Raw genomic sequence first — 11,893 nt, forward strand, 5'->3', positions numbered from 1 at the left:
TTTAATTTTAATTTTAATTTTAATTTTAATTTTAATTTTAATTTTAATTTTAATGCTAATGCTAATTTTAATTAATTGTATTTTCATTTTTATTACTTATAATTTTAATTATTTTAATGGTAATTGTAATTATTTTTAATTATCTTTAAATATGTTAATTATTTTTACTTATTTTTAATTATTTTTAATGTTTTAATTTTTTAAAAATTATTTCAAATTATTTTTAATTCGTTTTAATTTTCAATTTATATTTAATTTTCCTTTTATTTATTTTTTTATTATTTTCTATTTTGGATTTTATATTCACATTTCACATTTTATATTTTATATTTTATATTTTATATTTTATATTTTATAATTTATATTTTATATTTTATAGTTTATATTTTATATTTTAATTTGATGTCTAATTTTAAGTTTTAATTTTCATCAGGGAGCATCTGCAACCCCTAAGCTTGTCAGAATGTCAGCTGGTCATGAATCCAATCTATTTCTAACACATGGTGAAAAAACGTGGTCCTAAAATTAGCCTTTTTTTTTTTAAATACGCAGCTTCTGTCAGCCCGAAGCAAGTCGCATCTAACATGATGTTGCCGCGATATGAGTCACGTCCTGCGGGGCAAAAATATGGACACAAATATGTACCTGACACTTTTCACGCCACACAGGAAAAAAAAAAAACTTGCTGCATTTGACGTGACGAAATGAGATCCATCAAAATCCGTTACGTACATATGTGTTGAAAGTCCATTTTGACGTCTAAAAATAAAAAAAATATCAAGTACAAAACGTACAAACAGCACAAACAGTCTGTGGCTAGCTATCTAGCTATTTGCTGTCTATTTGCTATCTAGCGGGCTATCTATTAGCTATCTAGCTGGCTAGGTATCTAGCCAGCTAGCTGGCTAGCTTTCTATCTATTTGAGTTACTTCCGGGTTGAGTGAACGCTGGCGCGTGTGGCTTCCGCTGCTCACCCACAGAAAAAAAAAGTTATTCTGTGACTTGCTATCTAGCTGGCTACCTAGCTAGCTATCTATTTGTTATATATCTGGCTATCTATTAGCTATCTAGCTGGCTAGGTATCTAGCCGGATAGATCTTAGCTAGCTGGCTAGCTTTCTATCTATTTGAGTTACTTCCTGGTTGAGTGAACGCTGGTGCGTGTGGCTGCCGCTGCTCACCCGCAGAAAACCCTATTCTGTGACTGTAAAGTGACCTTGAGAGTTTTGAAAGGTGCTTAAAAATGAAATGGATTATAAATTGTTCGTATGAGCGCAAAATGGCAGAATTAAAGACCAAAAAAGTAGTGTTTATATGAATAAATTATCATCATGTGGGAAATTTTGTAAGTCTGATTTGTATGTTTTGTTCCTTTGTGTTGAAAGTGTAAAAGGGAATTGCAAATGAGGACATATTGGGTGGAAGGAGAAAAAAATGTGAGACTTTTGATTTGGCGGGCGGGCGTGAAGTTGCAAAGTATCCGCGGCCAACTTGCCGTGTTCCCGCAGGCCTTTGCGGGAGCATAAGCTTGCCATATTTGGCACACACTTTGACTTTTCAAACTTCCATTTTAAGTTTGGGATATTTGTAATAATAACCCAGAATAACTCAAATAGATAGAAAGCTGACTAGCTAATAGATAGCCAGCCAGATAGCTAGCTCAGTAGATAGCTGATAGCTAGATAGCTAATAGATAGACAGCCAGATAGATAGATAGCTAATAGACAGAAATAGATAGCTAAGTAGCCAGCCAGGTAGCTAGCTAGATAGCCAGCCAGGTAGCTAGAAAGCAAGCATACACATGATGTAATGAGAACCATTCGACTACAGGTAACATCCGACTTACGACCGGCTCGACTTACAACTACCCGTACTTACGACCACGACCTCCAGATCCTATTTTAAAAATTTTAACTCTACGCCTGGCACCGCAACGTGCTAGCAGGCCGGCAACGCGTACGACAATTTTGGCCAGCCAGCCAGCCAGCATGTCACTCTCGGACAACAATCGACCGTGTGACTGCACCCGAGGGAAGGGGGGGATCATTTAGCCTCTGAGTCTCTATTCAACATTTTGAATAAATACCTACATAAATAAATAAGTAAATAAATACAGATAAACAAATGATAAAGTAAAGAAGAAAATAAAAAAAAATAAAAATGGAAATAAATAGACAGATAAATAATTAATTAAATGGGAATTAAATAAATAAATACATAAATAAAGGTAAATTTCTCCACTGCAAGCCTAATAAAGGCAAAACTAATCCAATCCATATACAATTCCTGACTGTGTTGGCTGTGTTTTCAGAAGATGATTTTTCTATTAAAAAAAAAAAAAAACACCCAAAAAATAGACCATGTTCAATTATTTTAAAAAAATAAAGAATCTTTGTTAAACAAAAAAAAAAACATTTTTTGTCTTCTGCATGACAGACAGCGTCCAAAATCATCTGTCAAATGCAAGCGACAAAACGGCCGCGGTGTGCTTGTACGGCAAGCAAATGACGTGGCCGATGATATACGTGAAGTTGGCGCCGATATAGGCCGCGGGGGCGGGATTGGATGATTTCCTGTCGGGATGGTTCAGACGTAGCGTCGCCATTAGCCACACACGGCGGAACAGAAGTGTTCGCCGTGTGCGAGCATCTTCAACAGATTGTCCTCGACGCCTCCCGCACGTCTTGCTTTACATTGTGGATGTTGTGTTACGCGTGGGGAGGGGGGGGGGGGGGTGATGGTACGCTTTGGGGTTTCGAGTGCTCACACACACACACACACACACCAAAAAACACTTTCTGGAAACTGTCGCTAATGGAACATTTTGCCATATTTATGTAATTGTTTTATTAGTCTTTATTTTTTAGATTATTTTTTTGAATTAGAAGAAAAACATGTTGTGGGTGACGTGACGTTCTGATGTGAATTGAAAAAAATATATATTTTTATTTAGGAAAAAAATACTTTCAATAAGAATTTATTTTAGGGTGGGGGAAAGGTGCAATTTGGAAATTAAAATGTGCAATTTGGCAATTAAAATGTGCAATTTGGCAATTTTTGACCTTGTTCTTTTTACTTTACTTAAAAAAAATAACTACAGCCTTTTTAATGAGAAGAAAAACATTTTGTGGGGGAAGTGATATTTTTATGTGAATTTAAATATTTCTCTTTTTATAGGATTTTTTAACATATTAAAATGAAATGAACTTGTCACTGTATTTATGTATTTGTGTATGTATTTATGTACAGTATTTGTGTTTATATAAATGAAATGTACAGTATTATTATTACTATTTATGTATTTGTGTATGTATTTATGTACATATTTATGTGTTTGTGTTTATATAAATGAAATGTACAATATTATTATTATATTTATGTATTTATGTATTTATTGAAGGGTGGGTAAACATTCGAATTTGGCAAATTTTGGCCTTCTTCTATTTTTTGTAAGAATTTTGTGGGTGAATTGACATTCTTACGTGGATTTAAGCATTTTTTAGAAGATTTTTAATATTGAATGAGAAAAATGAAAAATGAGAAATTATTTCTATGACTAAAATTTCGATTTGGGGAAAATTTCCAGAAAAATAATGATTTTATTTACTTATTTATGTGGTTTTTTTGGGGGGGGTGTAAATGTTGCAATTTGACAATTTTTACCCTTATTCTTCAGCTAATTTTCTTTGTTTTTTTTCAGAAGAAAAACATTTTATGGGGGAATTTACATTATGTGAATTTAAACATTTTTTAGAATATTTTTTTAAATATTAATAGAAAATGAGACTTTTTTTCTATTACCCAAAAAAAATTGATGTAAAGTCAAACCTCGGTTTTCGAACGTCTCGGTTCTCATCCCATTCGGTTTTCAACCAAAAATGTCATATTTTTTATGCCCCGGTAGACAACAGAAATTTGGTTCTCCAACCAAACTGAGTGCATCTGAATGCATCACTCGACAACCCTCCGCGTCCTTACACGTCACTTCCTGTTGTTGTTTTATTTTTGCGAAAATGCAGACATATTGGTTAAGATTTCCTGAATAGTATGAATTTAAAGCAAGCAGAGGATGGTTTGAAAAGTTAGTTTGCCCAAAGACAGCTGGGATAGATGCAACACGCACCGTGGCAGAAAGATAGAGAGATTTTTATGTACAGATGTTAATGTTGATGTTAAAAATTGGTGAAAATAAAAGTTTGGTTTTATAGAATTTTACACATGACCTGCTCTATTAAGTTTTTATCCGCTTTACGCGATGAAATAGTTAAAAAGTTGTTTTCTAGACTTTGAACGGATTAAGATTTTTTACATTGATTTTAATGGAAAGTGCTGTTTCGGTTTTTGAACAAATCGGTTTTCGAACAGGTTTCTGAAACAGGTTATGGTCGAGAACCGAGGTATCGCTGTAATTTATTAATTTCTTATTTTATTTCTGTTTGTGGAGGGGTGTAAAAGTTGCAATTTGGCAATTCTTGGCCTTGTTCTTAGCCTGACATGGTGGAAATCGGGAGTTGGGAAGCGGGGGTGGGGGGGGGGGTGTACGTGTGGCGGCCACTCCCGTGGCAAATGGTCGTTCTCGCAGCCCAGAAGAGCGTCCGACTCCGCCACCCACTCCCACCTGCTGCCTTTGCTATTTTCTTCAGGCGGGCAAAGCGAGCGAGCGCCGTCTGTCCTGTAGATGAACTGGCAGCCGGCGGCGATGGCAGCGCTCACACCTCAAAGACGACGGACATTTTTTTTTTTTTTTTTTTTTTTGGTCTGAATAGGACGCGCAGCCACGTCCTCCCAAAGTCGGCAGTCCGGCCGACGTGCGAAAAACGTGACAGGGTTCCAAACAGGAACAAAAGTGCCGATTGTGTCGCCTCCAGTTGGTGACCAGCGTCCACTTCATAATTAATGTTTGTTTTGTTTTTTCAATCCTGAGCTCTATTGACCACAAAATAAGTTTTTATTTACTTTTATTTTATTTTTTGTCCCTCCGTGTAAACTTATTTTTCTCAGAAGAAAAATCAACAATTTTTTGGTGACTTTTTAAAGGTCCAATATAGCACTTTTTAGGAAATTAAACCATCATTTTCTGATTCATTTTAATTAGTTCTATTTTGTCTTTATTTGCTATATTTATCAAATATAAAAATGTTAAGGGAAAACAATAGAAAAATTGTTAAAGCAAAAAATTAAAAGTCATTTCATAACAAAAATTATCAGGACATTTTATTTGTAAGGGAAAAAAAGCCTTTTTGTGCGATCTCCTTTTTTTTTATTTTTTATTTTTTTAAGTCAAGTACATTATTCACTCAAGTAATATTATTATTCAGAAATTCACTTATTTTTACATCTAACAAAAGAAGTTGAACTCGTGTTTTTTTTGTGTTTATTTATTTATTTTAGCTGAATTTAAAAATATATTTCAGAGAAAATATGGGGACATTTTTTTTCTCAGAAAAAGACTTTAATTATTTTTTTTAATAAAAGGCCATTTTGCAGGATTTTTTCTCCAGGCTAAATAATAATATAATTGTTTTATTATAAATTTTATTACTTTAGTATTAATAAAATTATTATTAGTAGTAGTAGTAGTAGTATTTACATATATATATCCAGATGTAATAATGATTCTTTTTCTTTTATTATTAATATTATTTAATATATATATATATATATATATATATATATATATATATATATATATATATATATATATATATATATATATATATATATATATATGATTCTTTTTCTTTTATTTTTGTTATTATTGTCATTATTATTATATTAGTAGTAGTAGTAATAGTAGTAGTAGTAGTAGTAGTAGTAGTAGTAGTACTATTATTATACATTAATTTTTTTATAAAAGGCCATTTTGCAGGATTTTTTTCTCCAGGCTAAATAATAATATAATTGTTTTATTATAAATTTTATTACTTTAGTATTAATAAAATTATTATTATTATTATTATTATTATTATTATTATTAGTAGTAGTAGTAGTAGTAGTATTATTATTATTATTTACATATATATCTAGATATAATAATGATTCTTTTTCTTGTATTTTTTAGTTATTATTATTATTATTATTAATATTATTATTAAATATATATATATTTATAAAATAATGATTCTTCTTTTATTTTTGGTATTATTGTTATTATTATTATTATATTAGTAGTAGTAGTAATAGTAGTAGTAGTAGTAGTAGTAGTAGTAGTAGTAGTAGTAGTAGTAGTAGTACTATTATTATACATTAATTTTTTTTATAAAAGACCATTTTGCAGGATTTCTTCTCCTGGCTAAATAATAATAATTAATTATTTTTATTATTATAAATTTTATTATTATTCTTATTATTATATACATATATATAATAATGAGTGTTATTTTTTTAAATTATTATTATTATTATTATTATTATCATTATTTTATATTATTATTTTATATTATTGATATTATTATTATTATTATTTTATATTATTGTTATTATTATTATTTTATATTTTTATTTTTATTTCATTGTTATTATACATTAATTTCCAAGCGCCTTTCAAAGCACCCAAGGACACTTTCCAATGAAATATATCATTCAGAAAGAAAAAAACAGAAGAGAAAGAGCTGCAGCATAGGGATTAACATATTTTGGGAAATGATGCTAAGTTTTTGTTTTCGTCATCGTTATTATGACAATATCTCCATCCATCCATCCACCCACCCGTATAATTGCAGCTATTATGGGGGTGTGCCGGTTTTGTCCAACTCACTCACCTGACAAATCTGTCGGTGAGATTGCGGACAAAGGAGTAGATCTCAAACCAGTCGGCGGCGACGCTTCCCGACCTGAAAGTAAAAAAAAAAAATGTTGATGTTGATGTTGATGTCGTCAGCAAGAAAAGCGTCTGAAATGCGGGAAACATTTAAAGAGCACGACTGAGGGAGGCGAAAATGAATGGCAATGGCACGCGGCGCTACATTACACCTTACAACAACAGTTTTGCTCTGGTGAAAAATTGCATCCAAAAAAAATATGTACAAAAGACTTTTTTTTGTTTTGATCTAATTTTTTCAATAAAATATAAATATATAATTAAAAATATAATAAAAAATACAAATAAATAGATGAATAAATAAATGAATGAATTGACGGATGAGTAGATGAATAAATAAATAAAATATAGAATAAAAAATACAAATAAATACATACATAAATAGATGAATAAATAAATAAACATAAATAAAGAAACCCATAAATGAATACACAAATAGACGAATGAATAAATAAATAAATTGATGGATGGGTAAATAAATAAATAAATAATGATGGATGGGTAGATGAATAAATAAACAAACAAACTAACTAACTAATAAAAAAATAAATAAAACTACAAATACAAATAAATACATAAATAAATAGATGAATAAATAAACAAACAAACTAACTAACTAACTAATAAATTAAAAAAAAAAAACTACAAATACAAATAAATACATAAATAAATAGATGAATAAATAAATATATAAATTGATGGATGGGTAGATAGATAAATAAATATATAAATAAATAAATGAATAAATAAATAATGATGGATGCGTAGATGAATGAATGAATGAATAAATAAACAAATAAACACAAAATAAATACATAAATAAATAGATGAATAAATAAATACATAAATACATAAATAGATAAATAAATAAATAAATAATGATGGATGGGTAGATGAATAACTAAACAAACAAATAAATAAATAAATACAGCTACAAATACAAATAAATACATAAATAAATAGATGAATAAATAAATATATAAATTGATGGATGGGTAGATAGATAAATAAATAAATAAATAAATAATGATGGATGGGTAGATGAATAAATAAACAAACTAACTAATAAATAAAAAAATAAATAAAACTACAAATACAAATAAATACATAAATAAATAGATGAATAAATAAATATATAAATTGATGGATGGGTAATAGATAAATAGATAAATAAATAAATAAATAAATAAATAAATAAATAATGATGGATGGGTAGATGAATGAATGAATAAATAAATAAACAAATAAACACAAAATAAATACATAAATAAATGGATGAATAAATAAATATATAAATTGATGGATATGTAGATGAATAAATAAATACATAAATAGATAAATAAATTAAGTAATTAATTAATAAATAAATAAATAAATAATGATGGATGGGTAGATGAATAAATAAATAAATAGATGAATAGATAAATAAATAGATATATAAATTGATGGATAAATTGATGGATAAATAGATGAATAAATAAATAAATACATAAATAAATAAATACATAAATAAATAAAAATCTGAATAAATAAACATAAAATAAAAAATAAATAAATAAATAAATACATACATAAATAATTTAAATAAATTTCACAAGAATGGTTGATGAAATAAATAGGTGGGGAGAGAAATTGTAAAAAAAACACTTCTGTATTTAGTCAAAAGCTGAAAAAAAACTCCAGCAATGCCGTTACTTGAAGAGAAAAAAAATAAAATGATAAAATAATCAAATTAAATCAAAAAAAGGATAAACAAGCCCAACAGTGGGGAGTTAGAATTCGTGACAATAAACTAAAATGGGGGGGGGGGTAAACATCTGACGTTCTTCTACAGGAAGTTTTCAGTGTGATGATGCAAGTCCTCCTTCCTGCCTTTGCATCACCACATGATGAAGTGGTTGTGCCGTTTTCCACCCAGAAACGTGTTAGGCAGCTGCGTCCCCCGGACCCGAGCCCGAGCCCGAGCCCGAGCCCACCCCAGCGTGCGTCCACGTCGTAACAACAGCTGGCGCCCCGGCCCGGAATGCTCACCACACCCCAATCGATTGTTTTTTTTTCCTTCTCAAAACCTCGCAAAGTTGACTGTGTCCTGTGACGTCAATTCATTCCTCAGCACTTTTTGCCTTTTTATAATAGTCTTTTTTTATTAAAAGAAAAACATTTTGTGGGAGAATTGATTTAATAGTCCCACAATGGGGACATTTGCAGTCCACAGCAGCAATTGAAAGGGGGTGAAAAGATTAAAAAAAAACACAATCTGTACATAGTACAAATATAAGAATATAAAAAAAGCATATTCATATATGGATCTGAATTGCATCATCATCATCATAGGGTACTATTTACAGTACGAGAGTGCAGTTTTTTATTCACGTTTTTTCTCATTTTTCAGTTTTTTTTCAATCACGTGTTTATTAAGACGATTCTTCAGTGAATTTAAACATTTCTGTTTTTGCGACGATTTAATAATAATAATACATTTCTTGTGTTTTCTGTTCTTGTTTAGAATTTCAAAAAAAAAAAAGCAAACTAAAGTCTTACTGGTAGTTTAGGCCATATATATATCCCTACTGTCCAGACATGGCGGTGCCGGACTCTGCTATGATAGGTCCCTGCTCTCAGGTTGGGGGGAGCAGAGGACTACTCCCTGCAGCTCCACTGATTGTTCTGACTAACGACTGGCCTGATAAGAAAGTTATGATCGTTTAAAGGACAACCGACGTCACTTTTTTGTTTCCTAACTGACATCAGAAAAACGTTTTATAGCATCTAAAATACCCAAAACACGCGAAGTCAAATGCAAAACACCAATAAAAATGACAAAGTGTCTAAAAAGTACTTCAATTTGAAACCGGAAGTGGCCAGTTTCAGAAGGTCCCACCCCCATGTTCGTGGGGTCACGCCAAAACGTCTTGCCTTGCTTGAGAATCAAAACAACGGCTTCAGATTCGGAGAATATGCTTTCTTGTTACTCATCCAGTTATGAATATGATTCAAATAGTTCTGAAGAAGAAAGCATACATGTTTGCAATCGATTAAAGAATTTATTCCGTGTAATTTTGAGGCATCAGGGGTGGGAAATGTTGCACCCAAAAAAGGCAGAAAATGACGACAAAGCCGTGTAAGGAACTAATCAGCCCGTTTCCACAGGCTGATTAATTCCTTACATGGAGCTTTGTCGCCCTCTTCTGCTTCTTTTTGGTCCTACACGAAGTTTTCAGAGCAAAGTACAGCAAAATGCATTGACGTGATGGAAGGACTGCTACAATGTGTTCTTTTTTCGGTCAGGGGCGTTCCTTCAGTGACGTCACGTGCGGACTCATCACCAACTCAAAAATAAGACTTCCGGAATATTCAGCGCGAGTCTTAAACGGTAAAATATAGCTATATGCCGTGGAATCTTTGTAAAATACGCTCAGTAGAAGTCATTTGAAGCCATTTTACAAAGTATGGACACAACTTGTCCGGAGACGTCGGTTGTCCTTTAAACTGCAATAAATAACTCGGTCACATATTTTTATTGTTTTAACTGTGTAATTACAGGCAGAAAATCCCCTTATATTTCCTTATTATTTATCATAGAACAACAATCTATACATCATTTTAAATCTATTTAAATGCACTTTAATATGGTATTAGAAAATGTGTGATGAATTATTCTGGAAAATTCCAAGCGGGTGTCTTACTTGTCCAGGACAAAGTAGAGGTCGTAGGCTCCATGGCAGGATGCTTCCTCCGCCCAGACCGTCGAGGCTAAAACGCTCAGCAAGAGCGCACCGACGGCGGCCGCACACCACCAACGTCGCCCGGGCAAAAGTTGATTCGCCGGGGAGAAGTCAGAGGACTTGACGGCCATTTGCAAACGCTTGTTTCGGGCCATTTGTGGACAAGATGACGGCGGTGGCGACGAATGAGAAGCTTACATGTCCAATCACTCGCACTTCATCCGCGGCGACTTGTGAAATAGAGGAAATTACCGTTCGGACGTCATCGTTGTTGACTCACAATCGGATAACTTGTAGCCGCAATAAAGTCCAAAACAAGTTCGGGATTCGGTTGGGTGCTAATTTAAATGAAAAAAATGGAGAATATGAGGGGGAAACTGAGAGAAAAGGACGTTTTACGACACACGACAAAAAGTTGGCAGAAGTCGAACTTACTAACTAGTGATGCGTTCATGAAACCTCGGATTTATGAATATTTTACTTCGCGTAAACTGGGAAAAACTATGATCGCAAATACAGTAGGTACTGTCTTTCCAATCGAGTGTAAAAAAACAAATACAATTGAAAAATAAACTTTTAATCAGTTTAGTCAAAGCTTGTTTTAAGTAGGAGGAAAATGAACCCATTCAATAGTCTTACTTATATGAGGAAGTTGTGTTTTCAAACTTGTTGGCCAAAGTCGAATTTACTAAATAGTGATGGGTTCATGAAACCTCGGATGTATGAATTAATTTACAAGGCGGAAGCTGGGAAAGACTATGATCGCAAAAACAGTATATTTAATCGAGTTTTAATGGGGGAAAAGAGTCGGTGAGATTATTTTAAGTAGGAGTTAAGAAAATGAACCCACGTAACAGTCATTCTTATTCAAAAAAAGATATGAGGAATTTGTGTTTTTGTTTGAAAAATCTAACTCGTTGGCAGAAGTCAATTTGCTAAATAGTGATGCATTCGCGAAATCTCGGATTTGTGACAATTCTACTTCGCTGAAGCTGGGAAAGACTACGATCGCAAATACACATGTACAGTCGTTTCAATCGAATTTAAAGAAAACAAATAACATTGAAAATTAACTTTGAGTTAAGAAAATTAACCCATGTCATCCATAAAAAAACAAAAGAAATTGGTAACTTGTGTGTATTTTTTTGAAGAATCAAACTAGTTGGCAGACGTCGAATTTACTAAGTAGTGATGCAATCATGAAACTCGGATTTGTGAATATTTTACTTCGTGGAAGTTGGGAAAGACTACAATCGCAAAAACAGTATCTTTAATCGAGTTTTAATGGGAAAAAAATAACATTGATATTAAACTTTTAGTCAGTGAGATTATTTTAAATAGGAAAAAA

At 31.7% G+C, this 11,893-nt stretch overlaps 1 protein-coding gene across 2 annotated transcripts in view; it reads right to left on the reverse strand.

Annotated features, from left to right (window-relative positions):
- antxr2a (ANTXR cell adhesion molecule 2a) overlaps positions 1 to 10,988 on the reverse strand; it is a 69,059-nt gene extending 58,071 nt beyond the window's left edge. Inside the window, exons 1-3 of one of the 2 annotated variants that reach the window (XM_088993486.1) lie at positions 10,798 to 10,988; positions 10,507 to 10,685; positions 6,762 to 6,833 (exon numbers count right to left, since the gene is read on the reverse strand). In XM_088993486.1, the coding sequence (XP_088849612.1) occupies positions 6,762 to 6,833; positions 10,507 to 10,676 (242 nt within the window). In that variant the 5' untranslated portion in view covers positions 10,677 to 10,685; positions 10,798 to 10,988. Of the gene's footprint in view, positions 1 to 6,761; positions 6,834 to 10,506 lie in introns of both variants that reach the window. The other variant, XM_088993485.1, reaches the window with a different exon arrangement.
- Between the last annotated feature and the right edge of the window lie 905 nt (positions 10,989 to 11,893).

This window comes from Hippocampus bargibanti, linkage group LG04, assembly GCF_051943395.1.
Source record: "Hippocampus bargibanti isolate YZ-2025 linkage group LG04, ASM5194339v1, whole genome shotgun sequence".
NCBI lineage: Eukaryota > Metazoa > Chordata > Actinopteri > Syngnathiformes > Syngnathidae > Hippocampus > Hippocampus bargibanti.